General features: G+C 37.9%; 1 protein-coding gene across 16 annotated transcripts in view; it reads right to left on the reverse strand.

The window, feature by feature from the left end:
* The window catches only part of MYLK (myosin light chain kinase), a 197,772-nt gene that overhangs the window by 39,390 nt on the left and 137,221 nt on the right, over positions 1–21,161 (reverse strand). For all 16 annotated transcript variants that reach the window (XM_069021101.1, XM_069021100.1, XM_069021099.1 and 13 more), the window contains 4 exons: positions 19,643–19,723; positions 8,476–8,526; positions 6,752–6,879; positions 3,253–3,406 (listed from right to left, as the gene is read on the reverse strand). In XM_069021101.1, coding sequence (XP_068877202.1) covers positions 3,253–3,406; positions 6,752–6,879; positions 8,476–8,526; positions 19,643–19,723 — 414 coding nt within the window. The remainder of the gene's footprint in view (positions 1–3,252; positions 3,407–6,751; positions 6,880–8,475; positions 8,527–19,642; positions 19,724–21,161) is intronic.

A 21,161-nucleotide genomic window follows, 5' to 3' on the forward strand; every position in this document is an offset into this window, starting at 1 on the left:
ATATTCATTAAAGGAAAAAAACCCCTTAGAATAAAGTTGGGTTTCTTCCAAGAGCATCCTTTCCCATGGCCCAAACTGCATCAAATCATAAGCTATTCAAATGCTTTAAGTGTCAGAACCCTTGCACAGTTCAATTAAGTTTGCAGTTGAAGCCTGAGTCTGACAGTTAAATTTAAGACTTTGGAAGCTAAATTCAAAGGAATGCAGGGTATCTTTGTTTCCCTAAATGTCATTATTAAAAATATTTTCGACAAATTGTACCCAAATAGAGTTTACAATCTAGGACCCAGGGTTTATTTCATAGCAGGATCATTTCTGATTTGAATCCTGGCAGATAAGCTCAATCCTTTGTCCTCTGATTGAAGGTTAAGTCAATAATGTTATTTTTTTTGTGAAGAAAGGTCTTTGACAAATGCAAGTATAAAACCAAGATCCAGGATGGTCTTAAATATCCTCAGGAAGGTCTTTAGACCTTCTGTTCAAAGCAGGATCAGCTATAAGGTCAGACCAGATTGTTCAGATGCTTATCCAGTCTGAACTTGAATACCTCCAGGGATGGAGACCGCACAACTTTTCTGGGCAACCTGCTCCTTGACATGTGTTACAGTCTAAATTTAATTTGAGAAATGTTTATTGTAGTCTTTCACATCAGAAACTTGCCCATCAGCATGAAGACTTTGCAACCTACATGGCTGTAAGAGGTAATAATAAAATAAATATATCTTTATTTCCATATTTATTTCATTTTATATTTTAACTAATGTCTTTGATTTGCTGACATTCAGAACAGCCAAGCCTGTTAGCTAGCTCTTTGAGACACAGTTCTGGGTCTGCTCAGGCACGCTCCTCCAGAAAGCAATTGTTCTGTCTTTGTAGTTTCCATGTAGTTTCAACACATTCAAGGCTCATCTGTGGCGTGAGATCAGGCAGCAGCGTTTTGAGCATACAACATACACATGGATGTGCCTTTTCTTGGTAAACTTACAGGGAGGCAGGTCACACAGAGTTTAGAGCCTTATTATAAAGAGCTGAGGCAAACAGAGCTGATCTCTAGCACCAGGACTTTCTCCACAAATGCTTCTTATGAAAGTGGGGTCAGGGCAGGGAGGGCAAGTTTCTTCCCAGTACTTAGGATGGAGCAGAGAGAATGGACAGGCAGGAATTTAGGACTAAGGATGAGCTTTGGTAGACTCAGAAGTCTTAGGTTTTGCACATTCAGAGAAACATGGCTTCCTTATTTTGACTGACAGGCTTTAGAGAAAAATACTTTCCAACTTCAGTGAACATTTGACACCTTTAAAGGTACAAACAGTGTGAAGGATTTTATCTCACTAGTGAGATTCTAACCCCCTTCCTAGAAGGAAGACATTTTTGCTTCATTTTCCTACATTTTTGGGCGCCCAGATGGAAGAATCTGGCCTTAAAATGCATGTGTAGCAAACTAGGAGTCATGAGGCCTTGTCGTGCCTTCGGCAGTGCTGACATCAGCGAGATGTCTCACTGAAGAGCTTGGCAATTTTACAAGATGGAATTTATTCTTTTTGCTGGAAACAGAGAGCTTGTCATCAGCCAGAACACATGGCAAACTCCTGCACATTGTAAGGGTTCTCCACCAACTCTCCCCAAAGCATCTCTGGGAATCCCATGGTTCTCTGGCACATTTCTTAGGGAAGAGCAAAGCAGGAGGCTGAGATGTAGCTTTATAAGGGTATAGAATTCAAAGACTTTCAAACCAATTAACTCCAAAGGATATAAAACAGCGAGTCAAGGCTCACACAGTAACAAGATAATAGGAATTGTTGGCCTTGTGTAGCTAAAAAAATCCATCTTGCCCAAAAACCTGCTACAATTAGCTGCCTGCAGCAGTTGCCTAGGAAAGAGTGAAAAGGAGGGAAATGTAGAGCAAGTAATCTCCATTCTTCTAGCTGCTAATCAGCTGTCTTGGGGTTTTGCAGCCAAAACCTATACCCAGACCAATGTATATTATTATTACTCAAGGGCCAATGGTGTTCATTTTTAACCTAGCTATACTTCTGACCTGTACGACCCACTGTTGGAAGGGGTAGTACAATTTACCTATGCATCATGGGAAAAATACTGATTCTATTTTCTTCTGTTCTTGAATTCTCTGGCACACTGCTGGAATCTACTTGATATTTTAACTCATCCATTCAGTTATCTTTTAACTGCAATGAAAGCCACAGACTGGATGAAAGGAATTTATTTAAATAATTAGGAAGCCTCTATTGACAAGATGTAGAGCAACATGCAATTGAGGCACATTCAGTCTGCTTCAGTTGATATTGTACCTGAAAGTGTGATTCTACTCATTAAACTTCATATGGTATTCCCTGGATTACTGAAGTGAATCTCCAGTCCAACTTGGGTTAAAGGTATTTTGCCATTGATTTCATTGGAGTAAGAGATTAATCTTTGGCCTTATACCCACATTTCTTGCCTTGCTCACACCCTTGTGGCTGTCAGGGCACCACCTTTGGGATAACCTCTTTGCAAGCCACAGGTACAGAGCCCAGAAACAGACCCATCCCACAGACTAATGTTTTAGCCAAATTGCATCTTACCTTGTGGAATTTCCCTGGATTTCCCTGGAAACTCTTTGCTGTGCATCCACACCAAGGTGGGTTCAATTAGCTCTTTCAGAGCTAGATGTCACAGCTCTAGATTTTGGCTGATCCTTACGAGGGTGCAGTTTTATCTGCAAATATACTGCAACTGTCTACCAGCCTACATCTCTGTGCAGCTGTCCGCAGCCTGCTACAACAAACCTGATGGCCTGGGAGTGTCACCTGACAAGGCTGTTTGAAGCTTTAAGATACCTGTGTAAAAACCCACATATGAAGGGTTTCATATTCAAAGCAGAGTTTCTTTATTCACTGCTTTCTGTCACTGCGAAACAGTAGACCATGGCAGGAATTTAAAATGGAGACGTGAGCTGTTTTTATCTCATGGGGGGATTTTTTTTTTTAAGCATGAGCTATTTTATGTATTTTATATCTTCATCATTATGGAATTAGTAATTTTTCCAAATAAACACAATATAGACCTACTGATCTTGCTTATAGTCCTTACTCCAACGTCACTGTCCATTTCTTGAAGTACTAGCTTTTTATTTCCGTTTTCTTACCTTAACCAATTGTTTTATTTAACCTGTTGCGTATCATTATATAAAATGCAAATGTAAACTCATGCTTGAAGAATAAGTATATATATAAAATATTGTTATGGACTTACCAACAACTGTAAGGTTGACTTGCGCTTGTCTGCTGCCAAGTTTGTTCTCTACAACTAGGGTGTAACATCCACAGTGTTCCTGCTTTGTTGATGATATTGTTAGCTTGCTGCTGTTTTCAGCATTCTCAATTTTAATATATTCATTTTCTTGAATCTGCCAAATTTAAAAAAAAATATGTGATAGATTTCTTTGTATCTGAAAGAGCTCAAAGAACAATACAATGTTATATTGAGTGTTATCTGCAGATAACTATTACAGAAGTGAACATGTGTAGTTGGTAAAATGTGTAATCAACACAAATCATCTAGAAATGCAGTGGAACGTTAAAATGGCTCCAGTCCTGCAAAGCCAACAGGGAGCTCTGGTGTTGCTGGAACCCCACTAAGGAAGAGGAGTTTCACTTTTTGACTTCTCTTTGACAGGCTGAAAGTGCAAACTGTATAATTGTCAAAAGAACAAAGTTTGGTCTCACATATCTTAGAGAAACCACAATGGAACAAAGTTTTAGCCTTAGTTCATTTGGCATTCCCCTTCAGAGGCCCAGTGTGCAAACCATCCATAGCTGTGGCTTTTGCCCTCTTGTTTAAGCTTATTCTGTACTTCCACACAAACCAGGGTAACAGTTTCTTGGGTTTGACCAGTTGAAGATGGTGTTGCATGAAATGGAGACATAATGCTACAGCTGTACAGAGAGACATTCAAAGAGTAGATTGAGCTTTCCTATAGCACTTTTATTTTCTGGAGAAGCAAAAATCAAAATCTCTGCTGAATACCATAGGCATATTATGAACTAGTTTTTAATTGAAACAGAGCTATCATAGCATATATGGCCAAGGTGACAGATTTTAATCATTATTAGCTTGCGACATGACAGTTCTTAAAAAACCTCATAATGCTACACTGCAATTATAGAAGCTGCACACTGTGTTCTTATGAAACAGACAACATAATGTCAATGCCCTTCTTCCTCCCACCACTTCCTTCTTAGATAAGTGACTCTTCCAAGCCATTCTCAGAATTTAATTAAAAATGAAGGCTATTTAGTTTGCCTTATCTTGTCTCATATATTCAGAGAAGAAGAAATCAAAAGTTTAAGAACAGGACTTTCCCTGCTTTTTTCTTCAACTGAGACAAAACACATGCACATCTGCCCAAAAGTAACGTTAGAAAGATTTTCCTACAATAACTCAAATAGAAAGTTAGCAAAGGGGATTATGTAGGGTTAAATTATACCGAAAGTTGTTCTACCCTGCTCACATACTTCTGAGATTCTAAACTGTCTTTTATGTTTTGCTTCATTAAAATTAGTCAAGGGGTGATAGTAGAACTAGATCTGCATTATTCAGAGAAAGTCCTGAAAGGATACAGAGAAAGCCCTGTAAGGATGCAGAGACCTTGAAGGGATGCAGAGACAGGCCTGAAAGGATGCTCAGTGGCTTGCACTGGTTGTGGTTCCCTGGGATCCTGAAAGAAAGTCGCTGGTGCGAGTTAAGAAGCTTCAACAGCTGGCAGTATTCAATGATGGACTTTGTTCCTCAGCTAATGAAGAGGCTTTCAAAGGCTTTCCCCTCTTTAGCTGAGCATAGTTCCAGCACCCCTCCACTACACTGCCATGGCATACAACAGTACAGGTCACAGATTCATGACATTCCCTTTCTTCAAGCAAAAGATACTCTTTTGGAATGTACCTAAGAGAGGCCATGGTGGCTCTCCTGCACCTGAGGGAATGTGAGGAAGAAACATGGAGAGGATGCTGCAGCAAACAGTGGCAGGGCTGAAATCACAGCTCACCACTTGCTGGATCTGCTCAAATAACAGCTACAAATAACTCCCAGTAAACTGTCAAAACACTTGGCTGTTTTTCACTTTTAGGACTGGGAATGGAACAGAGTTGAAATCAACCACATTTATAAAAAAGAAAGAAATCCAAGTGTAAAACTGTATGTGGTGAAGTGTAAGTGAAAATAAAGCAAAATCATGGTGCAGTACAGGACACAGTAAGTTTTTAAATTAATAAGTGAGAGACTGCTGCCCTCACTTGTCCTCCTAGAGTGTTTGATAACCTTCCTGAAGTTTTTTTTCTTTTCTATCTCATTCACTATAATGAATCATTTAAAATTTTTTGCCATTTTAATTTATGATTTTGCAATGCTTCACTTTGTCATAGTGAATAACTGAAGAAGAAAATATAAAGATAGTAAAAATAGCATTTTACAAAGGCAAAATATGTTGAATCACAGATTATGGATCTGATATGGGCATCAGGAGCTTCTAGTCCCTGTTATCACATAGATCTTGTATATATAAAATCTATGTAAATAGGATTGTTGTATTTAACAATGAACTCAGAATTCTACACAAACCAGAAACTCACTTTTGAGGGGTACTTTTTACCTAAGTGTTAAGACAGAGCTTAGCAAAATCCAACACTGAATGTCAGTGAAGTTTCTGAGACCTATTTTTTGTGGAAAGGAGCAGTTAACTCCAGTCTTGAAACTAAAGAAATGTAAGGAAACATAGGAGTTCAGGAAGAAACCCACCCTTTCCCCTAACGTAAGAGGTTATTTGGAGTTAGCAAGGATGGACTCTGGAATACCCTTTGCACTAAAAAACTTTTGAATTCTTTCAATTAAATGCTGACACATCTGGATTTAGAGTCTAAACTTCCTTCTAGGAAGAGATGTTTTTATTTATGTTCTATGGAGTGCATAACAAGCTCAGAATGAAACAAACAGAATAGCAGCTACAGGAGATATTTATATTTGCTTTGTTCTAACGTGACATTTCATCTTCCAGTCTGAACTTGCATATTGGGTTATTTGATTTAAAGTGGTTTGATTTTAAGTAGCTTTGTTAAAGCAACTTTCTTTAGAAACTGCCATTATGGACATGTGATATAGTTTAAAGATATTAATTCAGGTAGAAGGAACTTTAAACCTACAGAGTGAGGGCACTGATGGCATGGATTGCTGTTGTGCCCTGTATGGTAATATTTGTGTTGCAAAACAATTCACTCAAGCTTTTTATATGGCATTTTGCCCCTCTGGCATAATTTTAGATTCAGCATCAACAAAGCAGAAGTCATTTTCGAAGGAAAGAAACATCTCCTGTGACAGATACTTTTCAGATACCTGAATCTTTCCCATCACTTATCCTTTAATTCATGGTTTAAGCCTTTTCACAAAGAAGTGGTCATTTGTTATAGGAGGGGATAGGCAGCAAAGGGTTTAAACTGGAGCAAGAAAGATTTGGGTTTAGCACTAGGGAAAAAATTCTAACACTATGGCTCTATAAGCACTGCAATAATTTGCTAATGGAGGTTGTGAAATATTTATCAGTGAAATGTTTTCAGCAGAGGTGAGGAAAACATCTGCAGGAACAACATGGACTTTGCCAGTTCCTCGGGAAGGGAGATGGACAAATGGGAGATAGTCATTGGTGCTCCTTTCCAGCTCTACTTTTTCAATGATTGTTAGAAGAGACCAGAAAACAATTTACCTGCTTACGGAATTTCATCCAGGTGCAAGTTATGGGTGCTGTTCCTACCACCTTGGCAAACAATTCTACTGCTTCACCTGCACGGACTTTTCTGTCTTCTGGGAACTGAGTAATCTGAGGAGGAGAAGCTGATGGGAAAAAGTAAAATAAATAAAATATCCATTTAAATGACTATAGTTTTTCTTAACATTCAAAACACACATTTCTCAGCTCAACTGTTTCAGAGCAACATTTGAAATCCAGATTAGCAGTTATCTGTTGCTTGCAATGAAAAAAATTCTGTGGATTTGTTAATTCTAGGGGAGTGAAGCAATAACAATCTACCCATCCAAAGCTTGCTCATGCAAGACCAAGGTACAGATATCCAAAAGACAAAAACATTGTCATCTACCACCAATTCCAAATATAGAGTTAATGAAATTTTGAGCTGGGTTTTTCAGAAAAACCTCTTTTCTTCTGCACTTTGTGTTTTTGAAGGGTGGCTTCAGCTACCTTCTTATCAACTTACATGTGCTGAGGGGGTCTGCAAACCTGCTTTCTGATGTCATCAACAGCATTCAGAAAATTTAAGACTCAAGATCTGCCTATGAAGATTCTGGCTTCAGTAGCCAGATAAACATTATGTGGCACAGAAACATCATGAGAGACAAGGAAGAAAATTGATGTCTTCATCATGCTAAATTTCCCCATGAGCAATGAGATCTTTTTGTTTGTGTATAACAGTGCTTCTTTTAAACTTTGCAGTTCCGTTTGTCCCCCTTTATTTCTGAATCAGGCATTCCTCCTTCTCTTCCTTCCCACTGCCTGAGTATCAATAGATGGCAGAGCATCTCTTCTGCCAACAGTGCTCCTGCCTGGCTCTTGGCTGTGCTGCTGAGTGTGTCAGACCCAAGGGGAACTGCTAAGCACAGGTGCCAGAAATATCACCAGCTGGACAACTCCAGGGTGAAACCTATACCATTGCTTATAAAAGCAGCAGGATAAAAAAATTATTCTTGTGTGTGTGTTGGAGGGGAAGGGGCAGACTTGAGGACATATTGACAGAAATGGTAAGAGGCATTCCCTAATATTGCAATGACCTCACTGCCAAATATAACATTATTTCCAAAGCACAGGGCTACTGGGCATGAAAAAAGTGCTTTCTTTTCCTTTTCAAAGTAATTAAAGCTAAGTGGGTTTTTCCCTCCTCTAGACTTGACCTTTTAAAAGTACTTTTGTTTTGAAAATATCTGAAGGAAACTAGGCTGAGGTGCATATCTGACACACAAAGCAACCTGAACAGTTTAAAAGTCTGACAAAGTTTTAAGACACTGAAAAGAGTTTCCTATAGAGGAAATTTCCTTCTAACTTTAAATATAGATAGCTTTGCCTCGGAGACTGTGAACACACAAACAGGTTACCATAATGGCAGTGATGAGGAAAAGTAGAATCAATCACCTTCTCTGTGGTAGCTACTCATGCAGAGTACTGTGATACACAGAAAAATTTCTTTCACAGAAAGCCAAGGTCTGTTGTGTATATGCAAAAGGGCATAAGTTACACAGTGCTGACACTTTGTAGGATCTTGCTATAGCCCATCTGAGAGTAACTTCTTTGGATGCTCGTAATTTAATTCTTAGGACAGCATAAACAAATTTGACTTACCTACCATTTAATCACACATGCAAACAAACTTAGGCAAACAGCTGCACTGGTAATTCTGGGTGACACATGCAACAAATTACCTGCTTTTGGAGGAGTCTTTGGAGCTGGTTTCTTCTTCACTGTCGCTTCACCTAGTTAAAAAAACAAACAATAAACCATGTGAATTCAAAGGTGAGGTTTGGAAGGTATCAGACTAACCACAAACATCCATATCAATGCTTTGTTGGCACTGGAAAATATAATACATTCTTCCAGCATATTAAATAATTTAAAATACCTTATAAAACCACTTTTATTATCCTGAATGATCCTCAGAATATTTAAGATTGAAGCTGAAACTTTTAAAAGAATCAAAGAAATCTGCTACATGTCTCCCATGATTGGTCAGCCTCCATTCCTTATAGCAGTTTAACAGGTAAAAACACAGGGCCGAGATCCATCTCATACTGAATTTCTGCTCAGATTTCCAGCATAATCAATGCTGAATTACCTCAGTTAAAAGTAGGATAGTTAACACCACGTGCTGCTTCTCATTCCACTTGTGAGCTCACAAAGAAGAGCGATACACCAAAAGTAGGTATTAGTATCACCCCTCTGCCTCATCCTCTCCCCTAAGCAGGGACAACTTTTTTGCTATATTCTCAAAAGAAAAAGTCATAGCTACAAAAATATGGCTTAGAACTTGAAATCTGGACACATAAATTTTCAGAAGACAATATTCTACAGATTATGTAGGGCAAATAGAAGAACAGTAGAGAAGACGTAGGTAGAAAATGGTTATTATTAACTATTTTTCACAAAGTGAGAACTAGAGGCCAGACAATTAAATTACCAGACAGCAGGCATAAGAGAAACACCAAGTTAAATATAACATCCATAATCTACCTTCACAAACAAGTAATGTTTTACAACACAGAAACATAAACAGGTTCAAAAGGATGAATTCATAGGAGTTATGTCTAGTGGTGGGCATTAAATGGAACAGTCTGGATGCCTTCAAACCACTGAATTCCAGAAGTGGAGTTCATTCCTTTTAGAGCACTCTCTTTTTTCCTGCTATTCTAAGCATCCTGGTCAGAGAATGGCCTCTGCTGTGAAAGAACATTTCTTATTTTCTTGTGCTCAACTAGGCAGCATGAGTGAAGTAGTCTGGCTTTTAAGATGTTATTGCCTCCAACGGAAGCAGTATGTGCTAAGTGCTTTTGAGTATCTGGCAGACTGTACAGAGGTGCCTAGTGATATCCATAACAGATGCCAAAAGTTTTGAATTGTTTTGGTCCTTTCTTTCCTTTTCTTTATTTAGTTATTTCAAATTAGAAAGACTTTGAGCAACAAAATATCCCCCCAATTTCACCAAACCAATAAAACCAGTTTTTCAATTTTAACCCTTTTGGTTGCAGCAAACTACAAGCTGTGCATGGTACCCTGGAACATATCATGTAATGCCCTATGAAACTCAGGAGCCTTGAGTTGTAAAACCACTGTGGGAATCTAATGCTATAGCTCAAACAACAGACAGATTGATTTTTAGAGTAATTGGAGATAGTAGGTGATGTGGTATAGGAGGTGAAAAGACCAAATGACTTTAAAAATATCTAATGGTTGAGCTGGCAACAATAATGTTTATTCAGTTCATTCTGAAGAACATTTCACTATGCAGTGAATATAGGAAATTTTTTTCCACCTTCTTTCTATTTTATAGTAATTTTCGCTAAAAGTATACTTGGCTTTTATATGCTCTGAATTTATTGATTTTGTAGCAACCAGAAACACAACAATGGAGAGGTAGGATATTCTTGCAGTATTTATGGCTGAAACAAAAAAGAATAGTTGGATATTTTCCAAAGAAGCCTTTCTTCGACAACTACCAGCTCAACAGAACAAGTAAAGGTTTAGATGAGTACTTGTGAGGTGTTTGTCCCTTTATAACTGGACTACCAGGGTATAATCAATGTATCTGTCCTGCCACATCTTCCATGGGGACTTAACCCTCCTTAAGCTGAGGCCTTCAAAGAACACAACTGCTCATTAAAGGGACACATTACTTTTTGGGTTACCAACAGAGTGACATACACCCTGGCTGCTGTGGTAAGTGACAGCAAATGTATTTCTAAATCCTCTTTCCTGCCCAAGCTGTACAAGCAAAGACAGAAAGTGGTGTTTTCAGAGCAGCTTTCCTCTTTGTCATGGTATGGTCACACCCTGAGCTGAAACTCTTATTTCAGGTTGGAGCCATATTATGTGGATGAAACTACGCATACGATCAGGTGCCAGCTGGAAGGCCTGTAGAGTCTGGCCTCTCATCTGCTCTTAAACATCCCTGTTAATGGAAATAACCCAATAGTTACTCATTAGATGCATAATCCCATGTAAACTAACTCAGTTATATGATTTATAAACGTGTAAACATTTTTGTTTGTGCGTGTGCTGTATTCGACATGGGATTCTCTGCTTTCTCTAAACTGAAGTAGCGGTTGGATCTCAGAGCTGCAGCGGTTTTTAATACAAGCTACAATGACAGGAATTTGATTGCTTCCACACTCCATTAAGCCTGATATGAACAAAGAGCAACAAGGATGAAGAAAAAGCACCATTTGTCAAGTGCTATCTTCAGCTGCAGATATTGTTGCTATTTTTCAGAGAAAAAAGCAAATTCCTGAATCCAGTATGATTTTCACTCAAAGATCACCTCTTGGCCTATATTGTTTGTTGCAGTACTTTGGTTAATAGGCAAGGTGCATGCATACTGGAACAACTAAGCTTAAGCCAGTTTAAAAGACTCTCACCTCAGTGAAGATTTCCATAGCAGCAAAGCAGAGAACATGAACTCATCACTTCATTCAGCTAGGACACGGCTTTTTATATGCAAGTACAATTTTTTGGTTTAAATTTTAGTTTTTACCCAACAGAACATTATATTCACTTAACTGAGGATATACACTGTCACTGGACTTCATCAAACCATGCAGATTCCCAAGGGTTGCTGGAAGGTCTGGCTGAATATCCTGTTTCGCAGACACGAATAGCCCTGAGCAGAAATGAAAGGCTGGGGCAGGGTGGAAGGGGATGGGTAGAAGGACAGGTCTCTGGCTCCATGAAACTGGCTTCTTTGGCTAATAATGTACACTCCACTGTTCTTAGATCTTCCTTAAGGATACCAGCTCATCTTATGCATCTCTTTGAAATGCAACTTTTTCTTTTCAAGGGCTGCTGGAGACAGTGAAAAAATCTAATAAGATTACTCAAAGTTGACAGGGTCAAATGATTGTTTTCAATAAAATATTTGAGCCTCTTGGAAATGTTAGTTCAAGTCTGCTGCATTTTTTTTTTTAAAGACTGTTTGTCTTTCTTTTGGTATTTACATTGAAACACGCTGAAGCTGAAAATCAGCCTTGAAGTAACAGAACTAATATTTCTCCTTCAATGAATCTGCCTTCTAGAAACAACACAAACATTACAAGGCAGGTTTCCTCTTGCAGAGCTTGCTTTTGAGTGGGGAGACATAAAGTAAAAAGGGGAAAGACCCCATACAGGCTGATAGCTGCTGGACATGTGGCTGTGCTCTTCCTTTCTCTGATGGTGGAGTCATGAGAGTAGATATGCTCAGAAGCCTCTGTCTTTCTTTTTTGCTTCCCTTTTTTGGAATTTTACTAAAAATAGGAATAGCCCTCCCCTGATATGGCTCTCTGCTCAACTTGCTTTCATAAAGCATGAACTAAAACTCTTAGGATCTGAAAAAAACATCAGTACTCAAGATAGTATCTCCAACCAATCCATAATTCCTACTGTCTTCCCTGAGGGACATGCCTAAAATTATGCATGTCTTCTGTAGTGATGGATTTCAGCACCTGGTACACAAGTACAGTTAATACCTAACTCCATTACCATAAGGAACAAGATGTATCCTTGCTTCTGTCTGCTTGTGGAATAGCTTCATTTTAGCTCAGGAGAGCAGAAGGGTTAATGAAAGGGTTAATGACATACTCTCATACTACAGGCACACAGAAAACCATTTTCCCCTCATGAAAAACAAGTCAAGATTTCATCTTTCTAGAGGAACTAAATTGGTTTTTTCAGTGTTTTCAGAGTTCAAGAGAAACTGAAAAAAGAAGTTATGTCTGTAATGTGTCAGACACCATGGTAAGAAGAACACTTATAGAAAATTTATGGAAAGCCCAGATTCAAGTGTCTGCTCCTTCTTCCCTGTCTCACTTTAATCCTTCAGGCTTGTAGGATGTGATATCATGAGGTCTCTGTCTCCCACAAGTAAATGAATCCCAGTGTAACCTCCTTCACACACTTCTGGGGATAGATATCAGGGTCTGAATCAAAAGTGACAGTTCTCTGTAAACCTTCATTACTCCCTGCTTTGCCAGAAACCATGGAATGACTGATATCTAGAAGTACAGAAAAAATAAAACATTTGGCCTTGTGGTCAAGGTAATGAATTATTCTTTTCTATCCTTACTTCTGTCCCAGATCTAGTTGGTGATACGAAAACTTATTGCAGATTTTAGCATAGACAAGATGAAACAGGATGGCTACAATTGTATCAGAAAAAGACAACACATCATTACCTATGAGTTCGTTCATACATTCATGAACCTATGCTAATTGCTAGAGAGGAAAATGACAGACACAATGCACTAAACACCAGCAGCTTGAAAACTTCATCAAGGTTTGGAAGTTTAAGCAGTTTCTCTTCATTGCTTCTCAAAGAGCAAATTTCTTATAATGTTTCCAAATAACTCTTTAGTATCTAAATACAATAAAACAGAAAGCAACTCTGGCTTAAATTTGATGACAAGCATAAATTAGAAAACTTAATTCCATACAAGTCAGTTATTTGAGTTTGTGTGCTTCAGAACAGTTTTTTAAAGCTTTTATTTTATTTTTCATTAAAAACAACTGTCATTTTGTTGCAACATCCCATATTTAGTTTCTAAATCATGCAGAGATTGTCCTCTAATTGAGAAATATACAGCCTCTGCCTTCTGAAAACAAAAATAAAATCCAGGAAACACTTTTGCATTCCAGTCATGAGAGAGCTAGCATATACCAGCACACTCAGAGCTTCAATACTATGATCTGGTACACTGAAAATAACTCAGTATTTGAAAACAGCTCAGCTGAAGGAATAAACAATTCCATAGTAGTTTAGTAGCACAGTTCTTGAGCAATTTCTACAATTAAAGCAAATCTGAGCTGCACAGAAGAGATCCAGTATCAAACAGAGATCACAAACAACCCAAGCCATGTAAAATCCTCTGAGAGCTCTGGTGGGAGCAAGACAGCAAGGTTATTTTCTTAAACATAAGTTAAATTTTCACCTTTATTATGTCCTGGGAGAATATCTACAGTTAGATACTAAAAGCTGTGCCCAAGCATGCAGGGACAGCCATCTAAGGTACGTTACTATCCTGCTACCCAATCTGTTCCATAGGAAAACACTGCCAGGTCATCTGGACATTCAGGAGTTCCAAATGGTTTCAGTGGGAAAAACTAGGTATTATATGCTTTTGAACATTAACTAAGCCAATGGATTTAGGTCCCTGTTTTATAGAGAAAAAACTTAATGTTTCTATTATATGTCTCAGATGTGCAATTTCTAGCCAACGGCTTAACCCGAAGTCAATGAAGCACAGCAACTCTTTGGTTCAAGGCCACGTTGCAAGAACTATTCATTTTTCTCTGCATAAGACAGTCAATGAAGATTTTTGTCTCTTCTGTCAACATACAGATAAGTAGGATGGACTGCATGAAATACACATGGAAAATACTGTTTTGTGCCAACATCAACTCAGAAAATGTCAGTATGGTGAGAGCTGTAAAGTAACTCAGCAGAGATTCAAAATGCATGCCCAGCATTAGAGAAACAGTGCTGAACTGGGCACTCAGGAGAAGGGATTTGGACAACAAATTAGTGTTTCTCCACTGCTCATTTTATACATACAGTAACAGATTTTTTTCATCTATGGAAGCAATCAACCTTCAGAGTCACCAGGTTAAATCTTGCTTTGCCTTTTTACCTCAGCCCAACTTGGCTGTCGGGTCTTGTGGCACAGCTATGCACCCTTGGACCCCGAGCCTCAGAAATGAAGGCAGCCCCTTTCATGATTTAGAGTTTCAGAGAAATCCTATTTAGGTCTTAAAAATAGCTAATGGCAATTTGATTTACATGTACTAAGTGCAGAATTTTCAGCTTAGGAGAAAAGATTAGTTTTTCCTTGAAAAGTTTGTTCAGAGGCTTCCCTGACAATGTAATTCATATTGTTCCAACATACTAAGTACTTGCACTCACTGTGCAGCAAATGTCTTGGATCAGGAGTAGAGCAGCACGAGCCTTCTGGGAAATGAATGGGACTAAGAGAACTGGCTTGGACAGCCTCATTGACCCTCAAGAGCATCTCAGACTATCCCAGTGACCAAAGAGGTCAGCAGCAGTCACAGATCACAGCTGCTATCCAGTGTCCACATTTCTGGAATTAAAAGAACATCTCTGACCTGAACAGTAACTTCCTTAGTAATTGAGTTCTTCACTTAGAAAGTGGCAAGTTTTACACTTAGGACAAAACAATCTATCATGAAATGAAGATTTTGAAACATTTCATATTCAGCTATGCCGTGTTTCATATTATTTTCATAGAATGGAAATCAATAGAAAACTTGAAGTGTTTACTGATTTAGTTATATATTAACTAAATTGGGCACATCAAGTTTAATGTTTTAATGACATTTCCTTAAAATGGTGCTTGCAGACTTGGATTCTCTGACAAGATTGTTTATTGAAGAATAAATAGCAGAACTGCATTCTAATCGCTTGGCCACTGACTAATAATTTTTCCATGGTGATTAACACCTAGAATTCTCCCTACTATGGACAAGAATATATTAACATAGTAAGGGGGCCTGTCTAACATTTACTTTCATGGCCCATTGTTCCAGAGATGTCACTGCTCAGCCTTGCATTCAAGTACCAATAATGCTAAAAATTCAGATCTGGGAAGGTAACAGTGAAACCTTTCTGACAATTTGATCTGGACAGTGTCAGTGGTGAAATTGTGTTAATAACCATCAGCAAGAGAATACAGTTACTGAACCAAAAATGTGTTTCACATGAAATCAAATGTTTTATATAGTAGCATATATAAAATATTTCTATCAGCAAGCTTCCAAATACTGCTGAATAACTTGCAGGTGTGTAGCCAAAGTTCTGTTCTTTGATGTAACTTTATTTTTAACTGAATAGAACAACTTACATTTGTGCAATCAAACTCTACTCTGGGTCATCCCTTCAATGTATGTGGTCTGAGTATGAGAACAGTGGGTTTAAGAAGTATTACTCAGATGAGGGAATCCAGGATATCCTGTTAGGTTTTCATAACAATGATTATGACAGGTGATAATTGCCATTTTTTAAATAATATTTACTGGAAGTAGTTCTGTGAATTAGCACTACAAAAAACATTGGGCGTTTCTTTCCAAACACTTTAATCCAATGCTCAGATTTATGAGGATTATTTTCTAAAGTGTAAAAGTAATTTTTTTTCCCAGTTGCAATAATTGGGATACAGTTTCCTCCTGCTATAGTAAAGTTATGTTGCACGGCTCAGCGGCAGTGAAGTTTAAAAAGTAGAATTAACTACTGTAATATGCCTTTTTCATCAGCATATCTTGAAAAAAGCCTTTGAAAAAAAGTCCTTTTGGAAAGCTCGTGTTGTAAGTAAATTATTGTGATGCCACTTAAAAAAAATCTATACTACCTTTGATACTGCATGCAAACTAATCCTGAGACTGAGGATCAAGAAAGCTGGGTTCTAGACCTGCACACAAATCTGCCTCATCTTGAGCTAATTCCTTCTGTTTTGGTCCTCTGCTTAAGACACACTAAAGACAACAAAATATTTGCAAGTGTGGAGTAGTAATAGATTTTTAAAAATGAAATATTTATTTGTAAACATTCAAATCTTTATTTACTCTTAAAAATCTCAAGCAGAACTTTGATTTTTCCACAGTCTGTTGCGACAAAAACATTTTTTTAATAGGCACTGAAGATTTTGCAAGTGGCTTTGGTAATTGAAATAAAAAATTCCCTTTTAACTTAATTTGAAGTAAGTTCTAATTTCAAAGGGAACTTGGTGTCTAAATCCCTTCACAGCAGTTTCAAAGCTTTCTAGAGAAATGTTCAAGTGGTGAGAATTTTTGGCTTAGTGTTTCTGCTACAGGGCTGTGCCAAGCCAGGAGACCCTTACACTACCCACTGATTGTTCTGGCATAGCACAGAGTGTGCAGTATGATAAATAATGAAAGAGTCCAATTTTCCACTGCCTCTTTTAGAAGAAACATAACACTTTATTATTCTAACTCAGTAACATTTGACATCCACTGAGCAAAGACAAAAGTGACAAAGCCCAAGTCAGTGCAGTCAGTAAAGAATGAACCATTTCCAGAGGTGCCCTTCCTCTCTTCTCCCTTTTGATTATTTTCCCCAGATTCAAAGGTGGATCTGTTTGTTATTCTCAGAAACAGTATTATTTATTCTATTTATCCTTCGAGGGTTGCATAATTATTACTAAATTCTGGTGACACAATATTAATTCTAAGCAAAAAGAAATACATTGGAATTTTTGTAATTTGCCAGCATGGGAGCAATCTTTCTGCAGTAAACACTGCAAGCATCCATTCAGAGATGTTGTTAATCACTGAATGACACACAGCTTCCTTCAAAATGTTCTTATTCTCCACCAGAATCCAGTATGTATTGCATATCAAAGGAAGTAATGCCCCAAATTCTACTTACTATTGGATTTCTGTAGCTTACAAACCCCAAGATTGCAGTAATAAAATAACATTGTCAGAATGAGCAAGCAAATCACCTGGGTCAGCAACTATTCTCACAATGAGACAGATTTTACAGATTAACATACTGACAACATTCACTCTTTTCCACAAAAAGAAATGTACTGATCCTTGCTTTCAGAAACCTTAAGTTAATTACTCTCCTAAAAGCTTCTACTAGGGCAAAAAACCAAGGATCACTTGTAATTTATCTGAAGGAAGAAAAGGATGACATAGCTGCTACCCATGAAATTTGACTTGGACTTATTTACAGAATGTGGAAAATAAGGATCTTTTCCCTGAAAAGTATTTCTAAAAAGTACAGTATATAGTCTCTCTATCTCATAGAGTATATACTGCTGTGACTGAATTTACTACTCAAAAGTCAGAATCTATTTATTATTAATTGGTATCACATTATTAGGAAATTTTGTTCTCTATTTCTTCAATATCTTTCTGTACACACTACTTGCCACTAGGATTGTTGGTAATGATGTGGCAACAGAGACCAGAAAAGATCAGAGTAAAAATGTATCTCCTTATTAGACTGGGACATCTTAATTCACAGTTATTCTCCATTACCCTTCTTTTCAAGAGATACACAGTAAAGACAGATAAACATCTGACTAAGCCCGTTCTCTTTCAGGCAAGGGAATTTACAATCTCTACATCTGATAAGGATTTCAGTGTAAATTGGACCTGTGTAATCCACTGGATCTGTTCTGTATATTTTGCCCCTGACAAACATACAAATAAAAAACTTATTTCAGCAGATAAATACTCACATTCCTCAGAGACTGAGATGTTAAAAACCACCTGTGAAATCTCTGCAGCCAAATCCTTTTAAAATTAAATATGTATTTTTCAAAGCTTTTCCAAAAACTCTTTCAAAACCCAGTTTCCTAACATTCTGTCTGGTTACCTGGATGTTTTCTGTGCAGCAGGGAAGATGTTTTAAAGGTATTTTGAAAAAAAAGCTTGTGAGAAGTTCAAGAACTTGAAACAGTGATATAATATGCCATGTAGAAAAACCATTCCCCATTATTTCAACCTCCTTTTCACAAATATTTCTGCATCCAGATTTGGTAGCTTCTGTTTTGCTATCTATGTCCAATTTCAACTAAAACCAAAAGCAAAAGAAGCAGGATGTGGATCAGGCCATATCTCCATATTTAGACTCAGTTCCCAACTCACACCTTCTCCTGGGAAAGCTTCAACCGATAACACTGCTGGGAGGATCAGAGGAAATGTGTGTTTGTGTGCATAGAAAACACAGTTTAAAACACTATCTCGTGGAGATTTAAATGGCTTTAAAATTTTCTTTTCTATCGATGTTCAATAACAAAATCATTGTGTTTAATTGTTATTATTTATGGCACTTGAAGCTCAAGCAGAGGTGGAGCATGTCAGTGTGACTCTTCCCTCATCCCCAAAGAGAGGCTGGAGAGAGAGAGTTATAATGCTCAGCCAGAAACTCAGAAATAGCTGTAGCCCAGGGCATAGTTTTATGTAAGTCACAATTGCAGAAACACAATTACTACCTGTGATCATTAATCAGTATAAAACTGCTCTGAGTGCTGCTGAAAGCAGCTGAAAATGTTCTTGCTGGAAGACCAGATTAGAGTTTATTTGGTTTTTGTTTTTTGTTTTTTGAGAGAGGTGGATAAAATATTTCATGTTTCCATTAAGCCACTTCTTCACATCTTTTTTAGGAACTCACATGGTAGACATCTTAGATAAACAATTTTCAAAGTCCAGTTTTGATTTAAGAGGTATTTGTATCCCTTAATTTCATAAGTAGTACTTGTGTTAGGAATTCCTAAACTGATATTATTGTACTGCCTTTACCATTTAAAATTTCCTCTTAACCAAATGCATGTATGCAGGGTAACAAACATGAGAATTTATAGCTAATTTATTATTTCAGAAAGCATTAAAAGCAAATTTAGCATTTAGGTTTAAAACAAAGAATGCAAAATTTGCAAAACCACTCTCCATGGCCATGCCAAAAAAGGACAGATTATTCTACAGGACATTCAGTCAAGATGCTTTGCCTACCAATAGTAAAACTTCGTATTGTCTACACAGGATACAACACAAATTGAACCAAACTATTCCAGTATTTCTGTGCTCTTTGAGAGGCAGCCAAAAATAAATCAGTGTCACAAGTTTATTGCACCATTATGAAAAACAGAGACTAGAGTGGGCGAGGTCTGAACTCACAGTTTGGGCTCTTATTTCTAATCCCCACATGGCAAAAACTCATTTCACATGACTTAAGTGCAAGGCCTAAAGAAACAGCACAGGCTTCTGATACCATGTCTGGAAACAGAAGGGAATGACCACAGAATCCCAAAGCACTCTTTTGTTTCCACTGAAAAGAAAGCAAATCAAATCACAGTCACTTACTCTCTGTTGGCAGCACTGGGGGAAGTGTGGTCTTAGGCTTCTTGGTCTTCTTCTCAGTAGGCTTTGAGGTCTTTGAGGCATCTGCAATCAAAACAAATAATAAAATACAAATCCTATTTGAAAATCAATAATGAAAAAGCTGTCTAATAAAAGGTTTATTTTGGATCTTTCTGCAAAGTTAGAGGAAATTGCTGTCCTTCAGGTTTTTAAGAAAAATTTTCTGCAGAGATTTGCTGGAGACTGTCACATTCTGAAAGGAAAAGGGAGCAGAGGGAGAAACCCTCTACAAAAGCAGCTGCACTGAAAACCCAAGTAAGCAGCTAGACAAGAGGTGCCATCTAAGCTGATAGGTATTTTAGCTGAATAGACCAAATACAATGTGCACAAAGCTGTGTTAGGCAGTGCAGAGAAAAGGGAAACAAAGCCATATCGAAACATCATTTCATCCAAAAGAATCTCTTGCTGTGTAATTCTTTATTCCATTGTTTATGTGATCTATTCAGATTAACCCATTTTGAAGAGTAACATTTCCTCCATGTGTTTAAATCTTTCCAAAAAGATATTACTGGCCAGTGATTTATTCCTAAATAGAAATGCCAAAAGGGACACCAGAGGACTCAAGTTTGATGGATTCTAGTATTTTCAGAATTGCACAGCTCTTACCCAGAAACTGCTCATCACTGCAGGCTACACCAACAGCTAGGAGTCAATAAAGCTCCCTTCCATGTGTATCCCACATGAGATATAAATAAAAGGTGCAACTTTTTTTAAGGCTATTCCAGGCTGAGCATGATCACAGGGCTGGAACACCTCTCCTATGATGACAGGCTGAGAGAGTTGGGGCTGTTCAGCCTGAAGAGAAGAGGGCTTTGGGGAGATCTTAGAGCCCCTTCTGGTACCTAAGTTGGCTACAAAAGAGCTGGGGAGGGACTTTTCACAAGGATCTGTAGTGCCAAGTCAAGCAGGAATGGCTTTAAGATGAAGAAGGCAAAGTTTAGATTAGATATCAGGAAGAAATTCTTCACTGTGAGGATCATGAGGCACTGGCACAGGTTGCCCAAAGAGGTTGTGGACTTCCCATCCCAGGGGGTGTGCAAGCCCAGGCTGGATGGGGCTTTAGCAACCTGATCTATGGGAAGGAGTCCCTGGCCATGGCAGGGGTTGGAACAAAACTATCTTTAAGGTCCCTTCCAACACAAACCATTCTTGGATTCCATGTCCTATAACGTAAATCCTGACAAGCTCTGCTTATTAGATTGTTTGATCCTGACATTTATCTTTGGAAGAAAGATTATGATTATGGATTATGATCTCAGCAATAGCTGTATCACTTTACAGCTTTCAAATATTCAGCTTTCAGCGGATTTGTGAGTGAGCTGTTAGCTACCAGAGAAAAAGATGATATAAATGTTACGGAAACAGCTATTTTAGTCACCTTCTTCTAGGTGCCAGAGTGTGAAAATTTATCTAAGTTTCCTAAAAAGTTAACAGGGGAAGAGAGAATCTCCTAGTAAATAAT

The sequence above is a fragment of the Aphelocoma coerulescens genome, chromosome 7, assembly GCF_041296385.1.
Source record: "Aphelocoma coerulescens isolate FSJ_1873_10779 chromosome 7, UR_Acoe_1.0, whole genome shotgun sequence".
NCBI lineage: Eukaryota > Metazoa > Chordata > Aves > Passeriformes > Corvidae > Aphelocoma > Aphelocoma coerulescens.